This window comes from Manihot esculenta, chromosome 6, assembly GCF_001659605.2.
Source record: "Manihot esculenta cultivar AM560-2 chromosome 6, M.esculenta_v8, whole genome shotgun sequence".
NCBI lineage: Eukaryota > Viridiplantae > Streptophyta > Magnoliopsida > Malpighiales > Euphorbiaceae > Manihot > Manihot esculenta.
In genome coordinates, this window is record NC_035166.2 from 30337577 (window position 1) to 30361756 (window position 24180).

The window sequence follows — 24180 nt, forward strand, 5'->3', positions numbered from 1 at the left end:
TCTATTTTTTTTCCCGTATCGCACTCCTTCTCTCTCTAAAAAGTCTGCAATTTTGCAGAGAGCAAAGGGAGAGAAATAAAAGAAAGCCAAGCATTCAACCCACAGCCATCGAGCTTCAGTTAATGGCAGTCCCAGCGCTTATCCCCATTCATTAAAAGGTAATTTCGACCTCTCTGTATTTACATTTGTCTATGCATACTTGTTCTCATAGATCTTCCTTCTCCTCGCCTCTCCTCCCTGATTGAGATCTAATTTATGTTTGTTTCACTCATTGATTTTCATATTTTTTATTACTCAGAATGCCTGTACGCGTTTAAATCTAATGTATTTTTGCTTAGATCTTAGAGTTTTATTTATTTATTTAATTGTTTTTGCAAATTCTCGTGTGCTCATTTGCTGAGAAAATGCGGGATTGGAGAGGAAAGTTCTACTTTGAGGGTGAGCTTTTCCTCCCCAAAGTTCCATTTTCGTGGCAACAAAACGGAAAACATAAGTAGTTCACCGATTCCTAAATGGATCTTTTGCATTTTTCTTTTAAGTCGGCTTAAGATTACTGTGGTGATTTTAGAGCGGAGTCCAACATCAACCCTAGTGCGCCCCGAGCCGTAACACTGATAGAAAATTCCACATTTATAATTGTAAAACTATTATTGTCTTATATTCATATTTATATTATCATTTTTATTACCAATTTACGTCAACGATCATAATCTGCATTCCTTTTCAACATTCAATACTACTTCAATCATTTGCACTCTTAATTAGTTGTTTAAAACGGCTTCTCTCCAAACATTGAATGATGTGTAAGTTGTTCAAGTTATCTTAACTGAACAGATATTTTGGATTAGCAATTTAGAAAGCCATTAATTTGTGATTCTGGTAATGTTTTTATAATTTTTTTACATTAGCTTTTGAATGATTGGTTTGGATATTGTAAACTTCATGGCGTTGCCAATATTTAACGGTTTTTAATTATTAATTTTGGTTTTAGGAGGCTCAGTTGCTGTTGAAGCTGGAAAATCTCTATTTTCGTGGCTTAGCTTTTGGTTCTGCATCTCATCAGAAGAAATTCGGTGGTTCCTTATATCTTACGATTGAATCACTAGTGATTTCATCGGACAACTTAGACCATTCAAAATTCAGCGACCCAATTCAGGGGGCGACCTGCCCCAGAGCAACGAATACAACGCTTTTCCTGTAGCCCGAAGGGTAAATTCGTCTCATATAATGATGATGGATGACGATGTGGAGGGCGGTAATTTAGGGCCATACCAAGAGAGGCCAAGGACTTTCCCCAATATGCGTAGTAAATCTTATACTCCATTCGTGAGTAACAAATCTGCACTTGTTTGGATTCTTACGTGATAAATATTGATCTATCTGTGAAAGAAATATGGGAGCATGAATCTGTATGTACTATGGTTGTGTGCCTCTTTATTTTGCCACCCGGAACAATTTTTGGTCTTTACTGCAACAATTGTTGTGCTGCTTTAGGTGAATGATCTTAATTTGAGTTAAAAATTAAACAAGAATTTTACCAGTATCCCTGTGGACATTACGTTGATATCTGATCTTGTCTAGCTATAGCATTTTTGGAATTGCCAATGCTGTCAGTTATAAATGGAAAAGCTTGAATAGCAAGGAAGATAACCTGGGCATGAAAATTAAGCAGCAACCATTTCGTTTTCTGTTTCATTTTCCGTTGCCATTATGATTCTTCTTTCTTCTTCCAATGGACTAAATTGGTTTTCCTTTTCTGCAGATTGTTCGAGTCCTCATGGGAATAAATGTCCGTGTTCTTTTTATACTTTTGCTCTTGGGTTTAGGAGGAGTCTTTTACATTGGTGCAAGTACTTCTCCAATCATTGTGTTTGTCTTTACAATTTGTATCATCAGCTTCCTTTTATCAATATATCTTACTAAGTGGGTACTATCGAAGGATGAGGGCCCTCCTGAAATGGTTCAGGTACATCATCTCTAATGTGTACAGCCAAAGAGATGTCCATCACTACATTATTTTGAAAATTTTGCACGTTAATTAGTGATTTTAGATTGATTAAGTAATACTTTATACCATTTTACCTGTTCTATCTAGCTTGAAAGCATATTCAGATGAAATTTCTGGATCTATGTGCTTCTAGCTTGGTCATGGTGGTTGACTGCTTTGAAACGAGTTTAGATGAAATGCTGAGATCAGAAATACATTTTGAAGTGTGAGAAAGCTATTTTCTAGTGTGTCTATACTGATTTGGTTCTCTTTATCATTTTGAGCAATAAATGGGTAAAGTTGGGGAGCGACATCACAATTTTGAGACTTGCTGGATTTTGGTCCTGAGCTTATTATCTTACTTTCTAGATATCAGATGCAATACGTGATGGAGCTGAAGGTTTCTTTAGAACCCAGTACGGAACAATCTCAAAGATGGCAATGTTGCTGGCCCTGGTGATCCTCTGCATATATTTGTTCCGTACAACAACTCCTCAACAAGAATCTTCTGGCCTTGGGAGGTGATTTCATAAAGTAAAAAATTAGCTGCAACTCGTTATGTGTATCCTTTATGTTGTGATGGCAATAATTTTCATTCTGTTTGTGCAGGTCAACATCTGCATATATTACAGTTGCTGCATTCCTTTTGGGGGCTTTATGTTCTGGTATGGCAGGTTATGTTGGGATGTGGGTGTCTGTTCGTGCAAATGTTAGAGTTTCTAGTGCTGCAAGACGGTCAGCTAGAGAGGCATTGCAGGTTGTCCCTTTTATGGTCAATTGTTTTCTTACTAGTTGGTGAATCATGTGATAACTAGTTGGTGAATCATGTTATAACTGTAAATTTATTGTGTAGGTAGCTGTCCGTGCTGGTGGTTTCTCTGCCATAGTGGTTGTTGGTATGGCTGTAATTGGTATAGCGATCCTTTATGCTGCATTTTATGTTTGGTTGGGAGTGGATTCTCCAGGTTCAATGAAGGTTACTGATTGTATGTAACAGCTTCCCCTTTTTGTGATTTAATTGTTATGAATCTCTTACTATAAAATATGAATGAGTTATGCTCTCTTTTACATTTTCATGGTATTGAGGTTTCTTTCTTTCTTTTTGGTTCTCATTCTCAAGATGGCAGCAATATGATGTAGAATAACTATCACCTAGGATTGTGTGTTTTGCAGCACCTTACCTTTTGTTCTTTTAGATGCATCTAATGTTTTGGTTGATTTTCTCTTCCAGTGCCTCTTCTCCTCGTGGGATATGGTTTTGGAGCTTCCTTTGTTGCACTATTTGCTCAGTTGGGTGGTGGAATATACACAAAAGCAGCTGATGTTGGGGCTGACCTTGTTGGGAAGGTAGAGCAGGGAATCCCTGAAGATGATCCTAGAAATCCTGCCGTGATTGCAGATTTGGTATTTGCCCCTTCCTTTTGTTGCTGATGTTCAGGACTTCTTGTTCCATTGGTGCTTTTACTACAATTGACAAGTTTTGCTTTAGAGAATTCTAAGAATGTATTTTGAATATTGAACTTGTTACATAAAAAGGTTGGAGATAATGTGGGTGATTGTGCTGCTCGAGGTGCTGATCTTTTTGAAAGTATTGCTGCTGAAATAATCAGTGCAATGATACTTGGAGGAACAATGGCGCAGCGTTGCAAAATTGAGGGCAAGTATCTATGTACTTTTTTTTTTGTACAATTTCTCCATAAGCCTGAGGATTGCCATATGATCATCTAATCACCCTTTTATGTTAGTGTTGCTTAGGATATAGCAAAGTTTTCATCTGCTTTTTCTTCTTGCACGTCTGGATTTTATAATGCTTATGTCCACCTTCTTTAGTAGACTCAGTGATGTCCAGTTTCTTGCAGATCCTTCTGGCTTTATCTTGTTTCCTCTTGTCATTCATTCCTTTGACCTGGTGATATCTTCAATTGGAATACTTTCAATTAGGAGTACTCGTGATTCTAGTGTGAACTCTCCTAGAGAGGATCCAATGGCAATCCTTCAGAAAGGATACTCTGTTACAATAGTTTTGGCAGTTATCACATTTGGTGCGGTAATGTCTTCTAGAACTGAAAGATCTTTACTATTGTTTTTAATTGTTAGCTTCTTATGCAATTTTATTGTTTTATTTGTTATTATTCTTCTTTTAATAATGTTATTGCCAAGCCTTCAAATCCAGACTTGATTGAGCGGCATTTTTTACCTTCAATGTTTTTGAGTTTTAACATATGGCTTGTATTTTGCTTATTGCTTTGCAGTCTACCCGTTGGATGCTTTATACCGAACAAGCACCTTCAGCGTGGTTTAACTTTGCCTTGTGTGGATTGGTTGGTATCATCACAGCATATGATTTTGTCTGGATCACCAAATACTATACTGACTACAAGCATGAACCTGTACGCACATTAGCTCTTGCTAGCTCCACTGGTCATGGGACTAACATAATTGCTGGAGTTAGCTTGGGTCTGGAATCGACAGCTCTTCCTGTTCTTGTTATTAGTATATCCATTGTCTCAGCTTTTTGGTTGGGTCACACCTCGGGTCTGGTGGATGAAGCTGGAAAGCCAACTGGTGGATTATTTGGTACTGCTGTGGCAACAATGGGAATGCTCAGTACTGCTGCCTATGTTCTTACAATGGATATGTTTGGTCCTATAGCTGACAATGCTGGTGGAATCGTAGAGATGAGTCAGCAGGTAACAATTGATCATCATTTTCTTTGTTAAAAATTTGTCTCAATCTGGGAATGGCATATTGTTCTTTGTTCAAGGTACGATAGATAAAGTTTGATATGTGTTTTTAAATGTATCTCATGCAGCCAGAAAGTGTTCGGGAGATTACTGATCTCCTTGATGCGGTTGGGAACACAACAAAAGCTACAACTAAAGGTTTTGCAATTGGATCTGCAGCACTTGCATCTTTCCTCCTATTTAGTGCTTATATGGATGAGGTTGCTGCATTCGCCCATGAACCTTTCAATCAGGTAATTAATTATGTAATTGTAACTTGACCTAATTACTTTTTGTCTTTAATGCTTTGTCACACCATCTTACTTTCATAAGTTCAATTCACCTTCAGGTTGATATTGCTGTTCCTGAAGTTTTTGTTGGTGGATTGTTGGGCTCTATGCTTATTTTCTTATTCAGTGCATGGGCCTGCTCCGCGGTTGGCCGAACTGCTCAGGAGGTTGTTAATGAAGTAAGGAGGCAGTTCATTGAGAGGCCTGGTATCATGGTGAGTCTTACAAGAGGAATTATTCAATACATTTAATCAACTTGGAAACAGTTCACCTTCCCACACACACATTGGATCCACAGACTAATTTCATTGGTGGATCCCACATGATTGTGAGGATGGGTCAACTATTTTTTGGACACCAAGTGTATTATAGAATTTCCCCTTCCCTTGTGCTTCTCTCCTTCTGCATTTTAGGCTTTTGATTCCAAATAATGCATTTTTTTAACTTGTTCATGTCAGGACTACAAAGAGAAACCAGATTATGGTCGCTGTGTTGCGATCGTGGCATCTGCTTCTTTGAGGGAGATGATAAAACCTGGTGCTTTGGCTATTGTATCACCTATAGTGGTTGGTAGGTTAATAATGTTTTTACTTTCCCCTTTTCCTTTTGCTCTGTTTAATTCTTAGCTTTTCTTCTATTGGTAGCATATGCATGTTATTTATGAATCTGTTGGATCTAAGGCCATAATCATGCATGGGAAACATCTCTCTGAAAAAAAAAGGAAAAAAATTAAGGTTGCAATAAAGTTGTTATGATCTCACAATGATTATTAGAGCCTCTTCTCAAGCATATCCTATTATTGCATTTCTACCAGTTATTTTCTGTGCTAATTTTTATTTTCTATTGGTTGCAGGTATTCTCTTCCGTATTTTAGGGTACTATACAGGTCATCCTCTGCTTGGGGCAAAAGTTGTGGCTTCCATGCTGATGTTTGGAACAGTTTCTGGCATTCTAATGGCCCTTTTCCTAAACACAGCTGGTGGTGCATGGGATAATGCAAAGAAGTATATTGAGACGGGGGCTCTTGGAGGCAAGGGGAGTGACTGTCATAAAGCAGCAGTTACTGGAGATACGTAAGTCTTGTCATTCTCTGATTTTTTTAGCATAGGCAGTAGTTTTTTGTGTTATTGAAGGCTTGCACTGGAAATAATTGAACTGACAATTATAGAATCTAAAATTTGAACTGGCAATTATAGAATCTAAAATGGAATTTTTATCGAGAGAAATTAGAATTAGAATAGCTTTTGGCTATGAAACAAAATTATGGTTCTTTAGAGTGGGCAAGGGCTATGGTTATATTCAGGGTGTTAGCATCTATTTCTGCACTTGTGCACGAGTATCTGTTGGATTCTCGAGCTGAGGATCTTGTCACTGGGTGATGGACAAGATAATCCTCTATACTGATTGACGCCTTCCCTTTATTGTGATTTCTGCCTCACGAGGAACCTATGGTGGAGGATAACAGGATTCGTTAAAGGGAATCCCCAACCTTCAACTCGTTGATAAGGGGGAGAGAGAGTCATACGCCTCTATAGAGTTGTGTAGAGAAATCCAGTTTGCTTTATTTATGTTGAAAGTACTCTCTTTAAATAGAGGTTACATTGGCTGTAAAAGGAAAAGCAGAGATTCTACCAAAATGCAAGCATATCTCATTACATAATTTTTGGCACAATTATTTGATTAATTGGGGGCAATATGTTGAGTTCTTGGGATTAGATTGTTGTCATCCGTATCATGGAAATTGTGCTGATTTGCTGGAATCGGATTGCTGCCAGCCGTGTCCTTGATTGTTGCCGTCCTACAATTGTTTTCTTGCTGTGATTTGCACCTTCCACATGCTCTGCTAACAAAGGCATCTGTAACAGTAGCACCTGTTCTTGTTCATTTTCCTGATAAATCCATTCATTTTGTATGATAGGAGGCAATGCATTATTCCTTGAAATGTGTCAGGTGTCCTGTTGCTAATTAGTCATTATTTCTAGTTTGTTCAGTAATGAGCTAATGTCCCAAAGAAGGGGAAATCTCTAGTAAGGTTGCATTGAACTTGTCAACCTTGTCAAAAGATTTTTTTTTTTCTGGTGAATAATGGTCCTTTTTTCCCCAATTTAACATGTGGAGGCAAACACGTGGCTATTATGTATCTTTATCTTGCCTCGCTATTTTAAATTCTAGAGAATACGAGCTGTTTATAGTTTCTCTTGTGCTTTGTTAATTTCTAAATCCTTTGAGATGATTTCGGTATTGTTTGCCTGTTGTGCAGTGTGGGAGACCCCTTCAAAGATACAGCTGGACCTTCACTTCATGTGCTCATAAAAATGTTAGCAACAATCACGCTAGTCATGGCCCCCGTCTTTCTGTGAAGAGTTATTGATATCTACTGCGGTTCAATGAGAGTATACAGCACCCATAATCATTCGAATTTCTAGATTTTATTTTTTTTCGAATTTCTAGATTTTATTTTTTTTGGCAAATATACAGATAGGTATTTGATGTACATCAAGGGTGCCTACTATCGACGCTGAATTTTCCAGTTTTCAAAACCAAATAAGAAAAGTTGGTAGACTGCTGAATTTAGTGGTTAGCATATTGGCGAGGGTTCACCTGTTAAAGGGCTGGTCCTTAGAGATCTCACATTGATTATGGATAGTGTGTGTGAGGGGCTTATAGGATTAGTAGTCTTGGTAAAACTACATGGTTTTATTAAGCAGTGTGTCCTTTCCCAAGGCTATGTATGTGCTGAACTGCTTATCTACCTCCTCTAAAAGAAATGGTTAGCATATGCAAATTTTATTTTTATGGTGTTCTGACACGTGGGAGCATTGTTGATGCAACTGAATAATGTTTGTTTTAGTTGTTACTGTTGGTGGATGAGGCTTGCTCTTGATTTTGTCAGAAGCTCTAGTAGGATGGTTCTTGGAAAGATTCGTAGCCGAGCCATTTTGGTCATATCCTTTTAGATGGATAATATGTATCTCTGATTTCCTTACAAAGCTAGGTAGAGGCAAGCAATCGGTTCTTTTTTCTCAGTTGCTTTGCTGTACAACATTGGAAAAACCATAGAATGGAGCAAGCCAACAGCCATCGGAGGATGGTGCATGTAGGTTTTTTGGCATTCTTGCTCTCATTTAACCTTAAGGATCGACCACATGAAAAGGCCAGCATCTAGAATCCAAACCCTCTAAAACACTAGAATCCAGTATCACAGATTAATAATGGCAATTTTTAGGAGCTATCGACCAAAGCTATAGAACTGTGGAAACCCACATTAGAGAAGTATCGATTAGGAGCAAAACACAAAATTAAGTTCTTTACAACTTAGCCTAGAGGTGAGAAGGGAAGAATCTATGTTTTGGGCTAAGGATGAAATCCTCCAATGCCTGAAGGGTAGAGGCCACGAATCGTAAGAAAATTGGGCTGAGACGCGAGAAAGTTAAGGAAAACAAACGGGAAACTTCTCTATGATAGGAGGCAATACCTAATAATTTGTGCCTGTTAACGGATCCGAAGAAAATTTCTACTTCAAAACTTCCATATGAATTATCAATAGATTGGATTTATAAAATAAGTTAAAACACGGAGTTACCTAATTTGTTTTTGTTTGTTGATTTTAAACATTTACTATAAGCACATGTAAAATAATTATCTAAGCATAATCATCTGATTTGGGACGTCCCTGGCTGTTCCACTAAGTGGAGAAGCAGCAACTTTAATGACAGCACTTATTCTTGCCAAGTCAAGGGGATGAAATCAGTTCCTTTTGAATCAGATTCTCAAATCTTGATTAGAGCTACCATGACAGTTTATATGGGGGAGGACAGTCCAGGTGATTAGGTGATTCCATGGAGTATTCAGTCTTCGATTGTCCCTATCCGAACAATGTTGAATGACTTCATTGGCATCAGATTCAGTCATATGTGCAGGGAAGGAAATGTTGCTGCCCATTGCTTAGCAAAACTTGCTTTCCATAATTCTCTTCCTTGTAATTGGTTAATAGAAATGCCTGAATCGTTGAAATTTGTTTGTACCAAAGATATTGCTTGATTATTCTCAAGCCTCTTTCCAACTCTCCCAAAAATTTAAAATTTTTAGCCAAGGAAGAATCGCGACAGCGGGCCTTTGGAGCACCTAAACGAGGTTTGGTTGGCGCGGAGCATTGCGCAACGTGCAAGGTAGGCGCGCAAGGCTAGCGCACACAAGGAGTCCAGGCCATCGCACAGAAATTCCATCGCGAGACAAGCGCTGATTGGTCTACGGAGCTACGCCAGACAAGGTTTGAGTCTGCGAGCCATAGGTAGGCAACGCAAGGAGCGGAACGTGTTGGAAGGGGCAAGAGGCTTCCGGACGGGCCCGGGACGTGCGAGAATTGGCCAAAAGAGTTTGGTAGGCCGCTGGAGGATTCCAGAATAGCCCGAAATTGCCCAGAAGCTCCCAGAGCAGCCTAGAGACTGCCAAACCAGTCTAGAAGGTTCTAGAACTCTGCTAGAAAGCTCTGCAAGCCAAATCTGGAATTCTCCAAAGGATGTAAAATTACCAAAAGGCCCCTGAATGTTCTAAAAGGACAATTCTGTCCATAAATTAGGCAGTGTATCTCCACCACATGTTGAGGAGGTGGGATGCCTATAAATACCCCCATAGAGATTCATTTGCACAACCTACAAGTTTTGGCTAAAGCATCCATACTTTGTAAAGCTCTTTTTAAAGCAATACAAACTTTCTTCTTTCCAACATCATTCTCTTGTGTTCACCATCAAGCCCTTTTTCCCCAATTAAGGTTTCTATTGCCACATTCACCCACTACAGCTCTTGTTCTGAGCTACTGGACAGGCTAAACTTAGTTCCCAGCAACTAAGTGCCGCACGGTTCAAGTGTAATTCGAGTGTTGAATCACTTAGTCCATGATAAGTGGTATCAAAGCTTTGGTATGCTCTTTGGGTGAAGGTGTCCGATCTAAGTGAGGTCATTGGTGGAGGCGTTGCTCCCACAGTTGAGGAGCACGGTGGTGGCAAAAGGAAAGGCAGGGCCAAGTCAAAGGAGCCTGCTCGAGCTAGAGAAGAGCTCGGTGACATGGAAACCCGTCTTGCGAAGGTTGAGCTAGTGATGATCAAGGAGGAAGAGAAATTCGAGGAGATTGACACCTGCATTGAGGAACTCGGTTCTGGGATGGAAGAGTTCCGAGAAAAGTTACAAAGTGCCCTCGATTCAGCCGTCGACAAGCTAGCAAGTGAGACGGAGTCACTTAGGCACGCCCACGCCGAAGACAATGCTGCCATAAGGGAGGAAAACCGCTTCTTGAGGGCGGAATTGGACAGAATGATGGGAAAGATCAAGGAGCTCGAGGAGCAGATGGCCTTGATGCGCTCTGCGGTAGTCCAAGGCAGCATGGCAGCAACGTCAACGGCTTTGGGAGCTCCTATAGCAAGGGTGGAAGTGCCCAAGCCTAGTGCGTTTAAAGGGACGCGCAATGCCAAAGACATTGATAACTTCTTGTGGAGCTTAGAGCAATATTTCAAAGCAATTAGGATCATGGAGGATGCTAGAAAAATCGATCGTGGAGGATGCTAGAAAAATCGATCATGCCCCATTATACCTAGCCGATACTGCCATGGTCTGGTGGAGGAGAAGGCAAGCTGACATAGAAAATGGCACATGTACTATGGCCACATGGGAAGACTTCAAGGAGCTGAAGCGCCAATTCTATCCCGACAATGCTGCTAAGGAAGCAAGGGCGAAATTGAGGAGGCTCACTAAAAAAGGTACAATTTACGACTATGTTAAAGAGTTCTCCGAAATTCTATTGGAAATCCCCAACTATCCAGATGAGGAGGCCCTATTTGCTTTCATGTCTGGGCTTCAGCACTGGGTCAAAATGGAGATTGAGCGTAGGGGAGCTCAAGACCTTGCTACTGCTATTTTGATAGTAAAATCCCTTGTTGAGTACAAAAAGGGGGATAAGAGCAAAGGCCCTATGAAGCCATCCAAGGGTAAAATGTTGTTGAAGCCACACCCAAAAGTAGTTAGTGAGAAAGAATCAAGTCAGCAGCCTAAGGAGGGTGCCAGCATGGGCTCCCTACAACTGGTAGCCGTGGCAGCCAAGGTAGCCAAGACAACTGAGGCTCCAGCCAAGCATAAAGGGAGGTTGTTTGCTCCTGTGTGCATGAAGGGACAACCATTGTAGGCCTTGGTTGATACTGGTGCATTGGACAATTTCTTGAGAGTGGAAGCAGCAGAGAAGCTGGGCATATCATTCCAAAAGGAGCGGACTGGCTGAAGGCAGTAAACTCTCAACCAACTCCCACACATGGAGTAGCCCACAATGTCCCAGTCAGAATTGGTGAGTGGACTGGAACTCTTGACTTTTCTATTGTCACCATGGATGACTACTCTTGTGTGCTTGGAATGGATTTCATGGATAGAGTGAAGGCTGTCACCATCCCCTTCACCAATAGCATGTGCATACTAGAAGGAGACAATACTTGCACTGTCTCATTAGTGAGAGGGAAGGTTGGCACCAGCACTCTCTTTGCCCTCCAGCTTTCTAAAGGCCTAAGGAGGTCCGAGCCAACCTACTTGGTGGCGCTAAAAGAGGGTGACGAGCAGCCCCCTGCACTTGAACTGCCTACTGCCATCAAGCAAGTCTTGGATGAATTTTCAGATGTGATGCCACAGGAGTTGCCTAAGAGACTCCCACCGAAGAGGGAGGTGGATCATCACATAAAGCTGGAGCCTGGGGCAAAACCACTTGCCGGTGTTCCCTATTGCATGGCATCTCCCGAACTTGAAGAGCTCCGCAGGCAGTTGAGAGAATTGCTGGATGCAGGGTATATCCAGCCCTCTAAAGCTCCATACGGTGCCCCAGTCGTCTTCCAAAAGAAGAAGGACGGCTCTCTTCGCATGTGTATTGACTATCGGGCTTTAAATAAGGTGACTGTGAAGAACAAGTACCCAATTCCACTCATTGCTGATTTATTCGATCAGCTTGGTGAGGCTCGATGGTTCTCCAAATTGGATCTTCGGTCGGAATACTATCAAGTCAGAATTGCTGAAGGAGATGAACCGAAGACAGCCTGTGTCACAAGGTACGGGTCATATGAACTTCGAGTCATGCCCTTCGGTTTAACTAATGCTCCTGCCACGTTTTGTACCTTGATGAACAAAGTGTTCCAGTCCTTCCTGGACCGCTTTGTTGTGGTTTACTTGGACGATATAGTGGTTTACAGCAGAACGTTAGAAGAGCATGCTAGACACTTAAAGCAAGTCTTTAAGGTGCTGAGGGACAATGAGCTTTATGTAAAGAAGGAAAAGCGTTCCTTTGCACAGCAAGAGATCCCATTCTTGGGACACATAGTGGGGCATGGCAAGATCAGAATGGACGAGTCCAAGATCCGTGCTATCTTGGACTGGGAGCCACCAAAGAAGGTGCCTGAATTAAGATCCTTCCTTGGCCTTGTGAACTATTATCGACGGTTCATCAAGGGCTATTCTACCATTGCGGCACCCCTCACCGATATGCTAAAGGAAAAAAAGCCATAGAAATGGGATGCCCGAAGTCAGAATGCTTTTGAAGCATTGAAGAAGGTTGTCATGGAGGAACCAGTGTTGGCTTTGCTAGATTATTCCAACCTTTTGAGGTACACACATATGCCTCCGACTTTGCAATTGGGGGGGTTCTGATGCAAGAGAGGCATCCAATTGCCTATGAGAGCCGAAAATTGAATGAGACCGAGAAGAAGTACACCGTACAAGAGAAAGAAATGACCGCCGTAGTCCACTGCCTTTGAACTTAGAGACACTATCTGCTGGGTTCCAAGTTTGTGGTGAAGACCGACAATGTGGCTACGAGTTACTTCCTCACTCAGAAGAAGCTCTCCCCAAAACAAGCCCACTAGCAAGCCTTCTTGGCCAAATTTGATTTTCTTATAGAATACAAGCCTAGAAGGGCCAATCTGGTTGCTGATGCTCTTAGCAGGAGGGCAGAGCCGGCTGCTACTGCCACCCAACCAAGTTCTTTCCTACTGGATCGCATCAAAGAGGGAATGATGCACGATGACCAAGCCAAGCAGCTACTGGAGTTGGTAAGGGAATGGCCTAATCCGAACTAAGAAAGGCAACGTCTTTATGCCAAGGTGGGGAGGCTTGAGGAAGGAAATCATGAGGGAGTGCCATGACTCCCTCTAGGCTGGCCACCCCGGGGCAAGGCAAACAATGGCTCTGCTGGAGTGTGCCTACTACTAGCCCCAGATGTTCGATGCTGTTGAGCTATATGTGAAAACCTGTCTGGTCTGCCAGCAGGATAAAATCGAGCAGCAAAGGCGAGCTGGCTTGCTGGATCCTCTCCCAATTCCCGAGCTACCATGGTAGAGTATTTCCATGTATTTTATCATTGGATTGCCGAGGGTGAACGGGTTCGGTAACATTATGGTTGTGGTTGACCGGTTCAGCAAGTATGGGGTGTTCGTTGCAATTCGTTGCAATGTCGGCTAACTTCGATGCAAGAGATACATCCCAACTATTCTTTAGCGATGTGGTGAAGTATTGGGGAATACCACGCTCCATTATTAGTGATTGAGACACTCAGTTTGTGGGAAAATTCTGGTCGATATTGTTGAAGATCATGAGGACTGATCTTAATTTCTCTACAAGTTTCCACCCCCCAAACGGACGGGCAAACCGAGCGTATCAATGCTTTGTTGGAGTTGTATCTGAGGCATTATGTTACTGCCAACCAGCGGAATTGGGTGGAGCTGCTGGACATAGCCCAATTCTCTTATAACCTGCAAAAGAGCAAGTCCACGGGGGCAAGCCCGTTTGAGCTAGCCACGGGACAACAGCCACTTGCACCTTATGACATGGTAGTGCCATACAAGGGAAAGAGTCTAGGTGCCTTCTGTTTTGCCAAAGCCTAGAAAGAAAAGCTTGAGCTAGCAAAAGCATCTTTGGCAAAGGCAGCAAAGAAAATGAAGAAGTGGGCCGATCTGAAGAGGAGACACCGAGAGTTTGAGAAAGGGGATCTCGTTATGGTGAAACTCATTCCTCAAACCATTCAGAATTTTAAAAGAGTCCACAAGGGACTGCTGCGGAGGTACGAGGGACCATTCCCAGTGGAAAAACGGATTGGGAAGCTGGCCTACTGAGTCAAGTTGCCACCACATCTGGAGTGCCATCCGGTGTTTCATGTAAGCTTCCTAAAGCCTTATTATTCGAATGAAGGTGATCCAAGCCGAAATAAGTCACAAAGGGCGCCAACCGTTGTTTCTATAGTCTTGGATCACGATGTGGAAGTGATCCTAGCTCATAGGCAGATACCGAAAAGGGGATCTCATGCAACATGTAAGGATTATCTAGTAAAATGGAAGGGACTCCCCGATACTGAGGCGAGTTGAGAAAGTGAACTTTCCTTGTGGCAACATGAGGACAAGGTGCAAGACTATCGGGAGAACGCGACGAGGGCGTCGCGAGAATAGTCGGGGGAGCATCTCACGCCTCTTCCCAACTCTCCCTAAAATCCAAAATTTTCAGCGAAGGAAGAATCGAGACAGCGGGCCTGCGGAGCGCCTAAACGAGGTTTGGTTGGTGTGGAGCATTGCGCAGCGCACAAGGCAGGCGCGCGCAAGAAGTCCAGACGGCCGCACAGAAGTCCCATCGCAGGACAAACGCTGGTTGGCCTACGGAGCTACGCTAGACAAGATTTGAGTCTGCGAGCCACAAGGAGGCAACACAAGGCACGGAACGTGCTGGAAGGGGCGAGAGGTTTTTGGACGGGCTCGGGACGTGCGAGAATTGGCCAGAAGAGTCTGATAGGCCGCTGAAGGATTCCAGAGTAGCCCGGAATTGCCCAGAAGCTCCTAGAGCAGCCTAGAGATTGCCAGACTAGTCCAGAAGGTTCCAGAACTCTGTTAGAAAGCTCTGCCAGCCAAATCTAGAATTATCCAAATGATGTAAAATTACCAAAAGGCCCCTGAATGTTCTAGAAGGACAATCCTGTCTACAAATTAGGCAATGCATCTCCACCACATGTTGAGGAGGTGGGATGCCAATAAATACCCCCATAGAGATTCATTTGTACAGCCTACAAGTTTTGGTTAAAGCATCCATACTTTGTAAAGCTCTTTTTAAAGCAATACAAACTTTCTTCCTTTCAACATCATTCTCTTGTGTTCACCATCAAGCTCTTTCTCCCCGATTAAGGTTTCTATTGCCATATTCACCAACTACAGCTCTTGTTCTGAGTTACTAGACAGGCTGAACTTAGTTTCCAGCAACTAAGTGCCGCACAATTCAAGTGTAATTCGAGTGTTGAATCACTTAGTTGATAACATTATGCATTATGCAATAAAAAAAAACTAATAATAAGAAGATAGAGGTACCCGTACTTTGATTTAAATTGGCATGACAAATTTGAAATAAATGAATCCGTCTACTTGGAAATAAATTCCATTCCTCTTGCTGAAAGGTCCAGCCGAACCCTCTCAAAAAGGAAAAAAGAAACGGGGAGCTCTTTAAAATTTGGAACCCTGGCTGGAAAATTCTATCTCCAACAGGCATCAGCACTTTGCTTGCATGAGAGACATCAAATGAGACAACTGCCAATCACGAATGCTAATCCTGAAGCCCCATCCGTGACCGAGGATAACAAGAAGTAGCCACCAACACCTCAAGAGCTGATTTCCCACTACCAATCTCAAGAAGCGGCGGTCAAAGTCGTTGAAGTTCTCTAGAATGTAGTCTTGAGGGTTATCTCCACTAACAAGAAGGATAAGTTCATGGCTGAGACGTCAAGAAAGATTGATGTGGTGAACAGCAGGGTAGCTGTTATTGGGGTCCAAGACTGGCTATGTTGAGACTTTCGCTATTGGGTTGCTTCTGGGGCTGCTTTGAGAGTGTGTGGCCTCATGTTCTAGAGGGTATTGGCCAAACGTGGAATGCTGTTACAAGCCTCCCTAAAATTTGAAGGGATGGCTTCTGGTGGTTTGAGTTGTTGAAACTTGGGTGGTCAGTTTAAGTAATTTGTGACCGAGTAATGATGTAATGTTCATGGAAGTAGTTATTACATTAATTTGTGAAGATGCTAAAGAATGGTCTGACTAGGAATAGGATGAAAGTTTTTTCAGTTTGTAGCAGTTTACATCATCTTTTAAATCTGCTGTGAATATAATTAAATATTCAATGTTTAAATCTTAAGAAAATTACTAGTCGATTTTTATGTATTACAATGTTATTGACGTTAATATTAAATATTTTACTATTTAATTTTTATAATTTTAAAAAATTTATTAATTAATTTCTCAAATTAAAAAATAAAAAAATTTACTAATTAATTTTTTTCAAAGTGAATCTAAATTTTCGAGGTTAATTGGAAACTAAGGTTCCAAGTGCAGGTGGAAATGTTTTTGGGGAGAAAGAATATTTTGGAGAATCAGATATGATAATGTGAGATCAGATGGGGATGGAAAGTGGGCATTCAGGTTGGTTTGTGATGCATTCACGTAACTGATGAACAAGGAGGACGAATCATGCATTTTCCAGGCTACTTTTAATGTACTTGAGCAATATATCTGATGATTGCCTTCTTCAGCAATGCCAATACAGTACACAGAAATTTTATTTGTATTTAGAAGTGGTTGCTTATTAAAAATAAACAGGAATTTTAATTTATGTTAACTAATGAGGTGAAAAAGGATGAAACTATTTAGCACATTGTTCTATTAGAAGCACGTGAATCGTGTAAGCTAAGCGGTAAGCACTAAGCAGTCTACACAATTAGGATCATACAATACCCACCCGCCCATCTCAACACAGACATCACATCAATCATCAGACCACCCAAAAAATTAAAAAAAAAAAAAAAGAGCGTGCACCTTATCTCACGCCGAAATTAGTCAGAAATCGAGGAAACAACGAAGAACAATGTCGATAGCTGCAATAGCAAGTAATAGCTTTCTCAGATTTCGAGTTCACTGCTCTGATTCTGCGCAAAGGCGTGGTTTTGGTGCCAAAAACGACCCCAAGGTATGCTTTTGCTTTCTTTACTCTGCTCTTTATTCCTTGGCACTCACTGCCTTCTCTTTCAATTTACTCGCACAAAGAAAGTCAGTCGTAGCTCTAGGGAGGACGAAGGTACTGCGTTACAACAGAGGTACTGTTTTCTTCTAATTCCCAATTGCAAAATTGTTCTCGTTTTTTTTTTTTTTTTTTTAAATATATATATATATATATTTCCTTTACTCATTATGTCGTTGGGTGCAGGAAATCCACCGACAAACAATCTACCCCTTTACCTACTCGTAAGAACATCTTATTTTCATTTTCAGAACAGTTTTACCCTGTTTCTTCATTCCTGCTTCTAAATCTCCAATTCAATGTTTATAGTTTTTGCCTCATTTCCATAAAATGATTTTTCCCTTTTAGAGGCACCTGGTATAAGCTCTCGTTTTGATGGGAAGTCTAAATCCATGGACATTGATTTTGAGGAACGCCTTGAAGCAGTTAGAAGGTGCAGTTTTCATACGCTTCCATATTCTTCAAACGCATGCATATTGAATGCATCTTTACCGGATTAGCAATCCTATCAACTGGCATTTAATTCTATCATAATTATTGAAGGCAACGTTGTATTTACTACTTAGGCCTTGTTTTGTTTAAAATACTCTGCTTCCTGGGAAGTATATTTCCCATAAAGTACACTTCTAGGTAATTTATTGCTAGGAAGTATGACATAATTGTGTTTAGTATACAAATGGGAGGTTGATTGCTCCTAAGTTGTAAAAGAAAAATAATGTCTATAATATAATTTCAAATGTAATCAATTGAAGGATAATTAGTAAATTCTATGAAACTTAATTAGAAAAGTGCAACTTAACAACTCCCATTTAGTTAAGTTACTTCGTGCTCTACTTCCCCGGCAGTTAACTTAAAATGTGAACCAAACCAAATGAGAGGAAGTGCCACTTTGTTTACTTACCCCAACCAAACAAGAATGTCAATTTTGTAATGCATGAAACACACTGTTTTATTTCCCTCCTTTCCTCTAGTTAGAGACATGTGATTGTTGATTTTTTGAATTATTGTTGATTTTTTGAATTATGTACAATGTATTCTGCCACGTGTAACAACTGGTGTTATCTGAATATGCATACATGCGTTTCTATTCCTGGTTTTGCCAGAAATTGGTTTTTCTGTAGAAGTGACTGTCGTACATTAGTATGCTGCTGTACCCTATAGTTTCCTCATATACTGCTTCAGCACTTCTTTTGTTACCATTCCTTTTATATTTTTACAATTATATTTTGATCGATTGCTTTAAATCAATTTCAAGTTACGTTTTCCCATTAAATGACAATGGTTGATTGGTCAGATTTGCTTGCTTTTCATCATTTTTGCAGTTCTTTTCCCTGAGGATCATTCCTTCTGTTACTACTCAGGTCAGCACTTGAACAGAAAAAGGCAGATGAAATTAAAGAATTTGGACCAATTGAATATGATGCGCCGGTTGAATCTGAGAAGAAGACAATTGGACTTGGCACTAAGGTAAAAGCAAATGTCATTGTCTAAGAAATTCCATTTTGGAAATGCATGCACAGCATCAATAATTCAAGCTTTGAATATAGAATAGATTGGAGTAGGAGTAGCTGTTCTCGTCTTTGGTCTGGTTTTTGCACTTGGAGACTTTCTTCCATCTGGAAGGTATGTTATAATGATTTAAAGGTTTCCTTGTTCTGTCTATTTGTAAGGAGTTCTTTTTATGTGTTTCTGACCAAGACTGCTTGATTTATTAGTTGTTTCTCATAATATTTTCCTTATATATTGTTAGTTCACTTCCTGTAAAACATGTTCTCATTTTTAATGCTGTATTCTACTTCTCAGTGATGGTCCCCCTGATGATGCTACAGTAATTGATAAAAAGTTATCTAAAGAAGAGAAAGCTACTCTTCAGGTATTTGTGGAAAGCTAACCTTCTGATGGATTTTGGTGAAAAACATTTAAAAGAATCAAGTTGAGCTAAAGTCTATTTCTTGCATTTGTATTTACCCATATGCTAAAAGATGTTTTGCTTCACCACTACGTAGTTTTGTTGCAAAGTACTTTTTACCTACTACATACCTTTCTCATTTGTATAAACAATATTTATAATCACTAATAAGTTTTATGCACATTTCTTCTAATGGACATAGGGCTTTCTACAGTTTTTGAGTTAATCCATGCCAATCCAATTATGGTTCCTCAGCTAACCACTGAGATGGTTAATTTGTTGTCAACCATTTTTATTGTTTTTGTTGCTTTGTAATATGGATGAAAGAAAAAGTTTAACACCTTCACTTTCTTTCATGTGACAGAATCGTTTAAAACAATATGAGGCAACACTTGGTGTCTCCCCTGAAGATCCTTCCGCACTTGAAGTGAGTCACAGAACTTAAAAATTTGCTAATTGTGTGTCTATGTGTGTGTGTGTGTGTGTTAGGCATTATTGCTTCATTTGTTGAATTACTTCAACCTTTATTTATGGTTTAGTTGAAACAATTTATTGTTGCCTGCCATGTCTATCATTGACTTGGGAAGGAAAAATTTAAAGAAATCATCATTTTGATGTTAACTTTTTGCTTTTTCCCCCCAAGAGGTAATATATGATTCCTTATTATGCCTACAAACAAGGTCTCTTGTTTGCCATCTTTCCTTTTATGCCCAGACATCTGAAATTCAGACAAGAGGTCTTGCAGGGAGCTGCTGTTACCTCGGCAGAATTGGGAGAGTATGCTCGGGCTTCCTCTCTGCTTCAGGATTTGGCAAAGGTTTATATCATCCTAAGTGCGATATGTTCAATATGACCTCAGTTTGCTCAACTTGTGTTCTTTAGAAATTTAACTGATTCATTCACTAACTTGAAATTTCCAGGAGAAACCCACTGACCCTGATGTTTTTCGTTTGCTTGGGGAAGTTAAATATGAACTCAAAGATTATGAGGGGAGTGCTGATGCGTACAGGAGTTCTGCAATGGTCAGTGTTTCTAGATGCTTATCACACTTTACTTTCTACTCAAGGCCAATCAAACAATTCTATTAGGGTTGGCCAAATCTAAGACAACATGGCATCATCATGTAATATATAGTCTAACCTTCATATGTGTTAAAACTAAAAATCATGTGCAATTCTACATAACAGTTAACTTATATAGTATAAATGAAATCAGATACCCAAGTGGCACTACATAGGAGTATAACTTACTCTAGGAGCATTGTTATTCATATTCCTCTGTCGAACTTTTCCTTCCCACTTATTGTGCTATGCTCACTCATGCTCTGATGTTTTACATGACAGGTCTCTAAAAATGTCAATTTTGAAGTTCTACGTGGTCTTACCAATGCATTGCTTGCTGCTAAGAAACCAGATGAGGTATGAATCAGGCTCTTGATAGGACTCTGCATACATTGTTCAGTTTCTTAATTGAAAATAATTCATAGTTGAAGCATTTGCATATATCCTTGGGGATTATAAGCTGCAGAATTTCAAGTTTTGCTCATAACTGCTTATACACTCTGATGGATTCAGTTGAAAAGGAAATTAAACCTGATTAAGACTACTCTTTATATAATTTTGAATATTTGCTGCTGATTGTGGATGTCCGAATATTTGATATGAGATGGTTTTACCTGGATTTTTTGTGCTTCATCATGAACTTGTCCCAAAATGTTGGACCAGTGGACTTATTTTTGTTTGTTTCAGCCATTGGCCAATCTAGTTTCTTGCCATTGGCCATTCTGGTCAGTGGACACAAGTCCTTTTTGTAGATGGCTTTCTTGCAGTTTCTCTTAATATTTTCATAGGTAGAGAATTTTACTTTGGCGGTAGAGTTCCATTGCTTTTCATGGGTTTCCTGTATTTAGTAGATACCCTATCCTTGTGATACTATATTTGGTCTTATGCGCCCATAGGTGAAGGCTGTCATTCATTTTTACAGGTTTTCTTTAAACATATAAATTAAATGGTGTTAGCTTATCATCTCCTTTGTGTATTTGAAGAAAATTAATGATGGTTCTAGTTGTCTGACTTTATGATAAAGTTCTTCAGTTTTGTATCACAGTTATATACTTCACAAAAATGTTGAAATCAACAGATTGTGAAGATTTTTTGAAGTGCTAAATATTTTATCAATTTTCTTTTCCTTTGCCGAAGGCTGTTCAGATCCTTCTGGCTTCTCGTGAACGCCTGAATTCTGAAAAATCAAGTGGCATGGCAACTAAATCAGAGGTGGACCCTATCCAAGTAAGTTACGCACTTGGTGATATTTTTCTTACAAAATTCTTTCTTTCGTAATTTTTTTTTACATGAAATGAAATTTCAGGTTGACTTGCTTCTTGGAAAAGCCTATTCAGATTGGGGGCATGTGAGTGATGCTGTATCTGTTTATGATCAGCTCATCTCCAGTCAACCTAATGACTTTCGAGGTTACCTGGCAAAGGTTGGATTTATGTGCATGTGTTATTTAAACCTTTTTCCTCTTCTGTTCCATGAGATTTGTTTTGTTAATGTTGAGTGGTTTCAGATTCTCCTCCCACCTGAATATTCTAAATACGCTAACTCAATGCATATATTTACTTGATCTTTAATTGGTGTGGACTAATAAATTATATTTTAGAGAACAAAGCTTAAGGTAACTTGGGTAATATTAGCTATCTGCCTAAAGCAAATACTTCAAGATAGTCAGGGAAGTAGCAGGTCCCATCAGTAGTGGAGGACCAAATTTTCTTCTTACACAAGTAACAACAACATTTTGTGCACGCATAAGAGACTGTTAGCTAAGGAAATGGCATGTAGATACTATTACTGTGATCTAATGAGTAATGGCTAGAAGGTTTATTCTCAAAACCTTCAGACCTGGGACTAAATACACTCATTTGTGTAATTCTCTCTCCTTGTGGGATTTCTAAAAATCATGTGATGAGTGGTCATTGGAGCTGGAACATTTTCATACGCTTAAATTGAGAGAACTGAATTTGCTTTTGGTTTTTCTGAAAAAGTGAGACATGGAAATGGTCTACTTATTGTATTGCATATAAACTTTGTTTTGTAATGCATTGCTTTCTGCAGGGAATTATATTGAAAGAGAATGGCAATGTTGGGGATGCTGAAAGGATGTTTATACAAGTGAGTGTCTCTGCTTGCACTGCTAACTTCTTCAAATGTAATACCACATACCCAGCCTGGTGCATATAGCACCATGTCCATGTTTGCATGCAACCTCATAGCAAAATGCATTGGGGAGGACTGTTGTAAAACTTTTATTGCGTGAACCAGTACACATGCTGTGGAATCCTCTGTTATGGGAAGAGAAAAATGAGTGGACAAGGACAACCATAAAAGATCTACTCTGTCGCTGCTTTTTCGTTTTTAATTGCATTTGGCATACGCAGCAGTATGAGTTGATTCACATCAGTTATTAAATTATGGTATGTTTTGAGCAGGCTAGGTTTTTTGCACCAGAGAAGGCCAAGGCACTTGTTGATCGTTATGCTAGAAAATGAACTTCATTGGCTATCTAAAAGCATCACCTTGAGTTCTTAAAGGATACGCAACATTTTGTTCAGCAGATCATTAATGAGGGGAAATTACTTGTATTTATATATGTGTTTTTAATTTTATAATTTGATAAGACATTACTTGACTCTACATTAGATGAAATTGCAAGAGTAAATGCTAAAGTCACTGTCTAACATTATATGTAATAAAGAATAAGAAAAAAAATAATAAATATTTTTTAATTTAATATGATGAAGAGGCTAACGTTTCCCAAAATGCAATACGGAATGAAATAATTATTTACCTTTTTTTTTAATGGAATTTTCGCATTAGCCAGGCCTTGTTCTTGTTTAGTTTTAGTCTTTGGGATTGCTCTAGGGTTTCTTGTATCGTTGAAATGTTGGAAAGAAGAGAGAATAGCCAAAGTCCAAAGCTTGGACGATGTGCCATTGGAAACCGACAAAAGTAAAAGGTGAATAATATAAGTGACAACAATAATTACTCACTGCAATAGTTCAATTTAATATGAATAACTTGTCTGCAACCTGAATACTGAAGAGCTGAGAAATTGTGCCAGACTTATTGCCAAACACAACGGTTCATTTGTCTCTTGCATTGTCTCGAACAAATGAAACTTTTCCTGCTGCTAAATATTTAATACTTTTCGAAAATGTTCAATTTGAGCTATTTTACAAATGCTACGTAATTTCAATATATATTTCCCAAATAAATTATTGAATACATTTTTCGTTACTGGCTCACAACAGTGCAGGTCCTATTTTTTGAAATTTCAGTATAATATATATATATATAATTGATTTCATTTGTATTTGTTAAGATGGTAAGCTCAAGTATTTACAACAAAGATAAAACGGAAAAAGGAAATTAAGATTATATCATTAGCTACGATAAATCTGTATTTTATAGTAGAGGTATATCTTACTTGTAAGATAAGTAAAATCAACTTTTTACCATACTGGTTATAACAACTATGACAGAAAATTGTATTTTCAATAACAACCCATAACCTAAAGATAATAAAATCTAAATAGGTTAACTATATCAACTTACAACCAAAACACCAAAGTCTCAATCTCTCATAGATTGGGAATGGAACTAAATTAAGATGAGAAAAATACACTTGTACATGGCATGGCATTGGTGTTTTAATCAACTTCACATGATTATCATCATAATTTTTCAGTTTTCTTCAATAATACAAACTCATCACTTAAGCTGCTGCGCTCAAACCCTAGCTTTCTGCATGAGTGGTATGAGGTCATGATGGCTACGAGAAAAATTACCTTCCTCATCTTTGCATGAAGAAGAATCAAAACCCATCTCAGAAATCACCTTCAAGAACTCATGCAACTCTAAACGCCCGTACTTCTTCTCATCTTTATCAAGAAACCTCAACACTTGCTTGAAAAAGTCAACCTCACAAGGCAAAATTATGCCCCCGTTGAACTTGAACCCATATTCTTCTTCAGCTCTTTGAAGAAGAGCTACAAAGATGGGAAGGTGCAGGATCCGGACAGGAACCAAAAATCTCATGCGGTTCGGTCCAACGTAGACAGCCAGAAAACCGGAGGGAATATGACGGCGTGGAGAGAGGAGGGCTCTGCGGCTGCATTTGAGGGTTATAGTCTTCCACTGCTTCATGAATTGTCTG

At 39.6% G+C, this 24180-nt stretch overlaps 4 protein-coding genes across 6 annotated transcripts; 3 read left to right on the forward strand and 1 right to left on the reverse strand.

Moving 5' to 3' along the window:
* LOC110617500 (pyrophosphate-energized membrane proton pump 2) lies at positions 1-7794 on the forward strand. Of its 3 annotated transcripts, none has more exons than XM_021760326.2 (15): positions 1-158; positions 992-1326; positions 1763-1966; positions 2357-2508; positions 2597-2744; positions 2841-2973; positions 3219-3391; positions 3524-3644; positions 3847-4034; positions 4240-4677; positions 4800-4964; positions 5060-5215; positions 5459-5570; positions 5854-6073; positions 7261-7794. In XM_021760326.2, the coding sequence occupies exons 2-15, from the start codon at positions 1228-1230 to the stop codon at positions 7358-7360; spliced, it is 2409 nt and encodes an 802-aa protein (XP_021616018.1). In that variant the 5' UTR covers positions 1-158; positions 992-1227; the 3' UTR covers positions 7361-7794. The 3 variants fall into 3 exon arrangements, with proteins under 3 accessions (XP_021616018.1, XP_021616019.1, XP_021616022.1); XM_021760327.2 differs by having other exon boundaries at positions 4-158; positions 1001-1326; XM_021760330.2 differs by lacking the exons at positions 1-158; positions 992-1326 and having other exon boundaries at positions 1828-1966; positions 2364-2508.
* Positions 7795-10602: 2808 nt separating this feature from the next.
* Positions 10603-12530, forward strand: LOC110617986. Its single transcript, XM_021760978.1, has 2 exons — positions 10603-11135; positions 11225-12530. The coding sequence occupies exons 1-2, from the start codon at positions 10603-10605 to the stop codon at positions 12528-12530; spliced, it is 1839 nt and encodes a 612-aa protein (XP_021616670.1).
* A 4224-nt stretch (positions 12531-16754) lies between these two features.
* Positions 16755-22760, forward strand: LOC110617502. Its single transcript, XM_021760333.2, has 15 exons — positions 16755-17006; positions 17084-17133; positions 17244-17281; positions 17406-17490; positions 18419-18524; positions 18610-18680; positions 18861-18930; positions 19331-19393; positions 19712-19783; positions 19887-19988; positions 20310-20384; positions 21165-21254; positions 21334-21450; positions 22080-22136; positions 22454-22760. The coding sequence occupies exons 1-15, from the start codon at positions 16905-16907 to the stop codon at positions 22511-22513; spliced, it is 1158 nt and encodes a 385-aa protein (XP_021616025.1). The 5' UTR covers positions 16755-16904; the 3' UTR covers positions 22514-22760.
* A 708-nt stretch (positions 22761-23468) lies between these two features.
* Positions 23469-24170, reverse strand: LOC110617987 (auxin-responsive protein SAUR71). Its single transcript, XM_021760979.1, has 2 exons — positions 23813-24170; positions 23469-23536 (listed from the first exon to the last, which is right to left on the reverse strand). Exons 1-2 carry the CDS (start codon positions 24168-24170, stop codon positions 23469-23471), a joined length of 426 nt encoding a protein of 141 aa, XP_021616671.1.
* Positions 24171-24180: the final 10 nt, after the last annotated feature.

What these genes read in the sequence shown, in the direction of transcription:
- LOC110617500 (XM_021760326.2), top strand. Translation starts at nt 1,228, where the DNA reads ATGATGATGGATGACGATGTGGAGGGCGGTAATTTAGGGCCATACCAA. An exon ending in CCCATGAACCTTTCAATCAG is followed by an intron (nt 4,965 to 5,059) that starts GTAATTAATTAT and finishes ATTCACCTTCAG; the next exon opens with GTTGATATTGCTGTTCCTGA. An exon ending in GCAGCAGTTACTGGAGATAC is followed by an intron (nt 6,074 to 7,260) that starts GTAAGTCTTGTC and finishes CCTGTTGTGCAG; the next exon opens with TGTGGGAGACCCCTTCAAAG.
- LOC110617986 (XM_021760978.1), top strand. Translation starts at nt 10,603, where the DNA reads ATGGTCTGGTGGAGGAGAAGGCAAGCTGACATAGAAAATGGCACATGT. An exon ending in CCAGCCAAGCATAAAGGGAG is followed by an intron (nt 11,136 to 11,224) that starts GTTGTTTGCTCC and finishes GAGTGGAAGCAG; the next exon opens with CAGAGAAGCTGGGCATATCA.
- LOC110617502 (XM_021760333.2), top strand. Translation starts at nt 16,905, where the DNA reads ATGTCGATAGCTGCAATAGCAAGTAATAGCTTTCTCAGATTTCGAGTT. An exon ending in GACTTTCTTCCATCTGGAAG is followed by an intron (nt 18,681 to 18,860) that starts GTATGTTATAAT and finishes TCTACTTCTCAG; the next exon opens with TGATGGTCCCCCTGATGATG. An exon ending in CTGCTAAGAAACCAGATGAG is followed by an intron (nt 20,385 to 21,164) that starts GTATGAATCAGG and finishes CCTTTGCCGAAG; the next exon opens with GCTGTTCAGATCCTTCTGGC.
- LOC110617987 (XM_021760979.1), bottom strand. Translation starts at nt 24,170, where the DNA reads ATGAAGCAGTGGAAGACTATAACCCTCAAATGCAGCCGCAGAGCCCTC. An exon ending in TTCATGCAAAGATGAGGAAG is followed by an intron (nt 23,537 to 23,812) that starts GTAATTTTTCTC and finishes TATTATCTTTAG; the next exon opens with GTTATGGGTTGTTATTGAAA.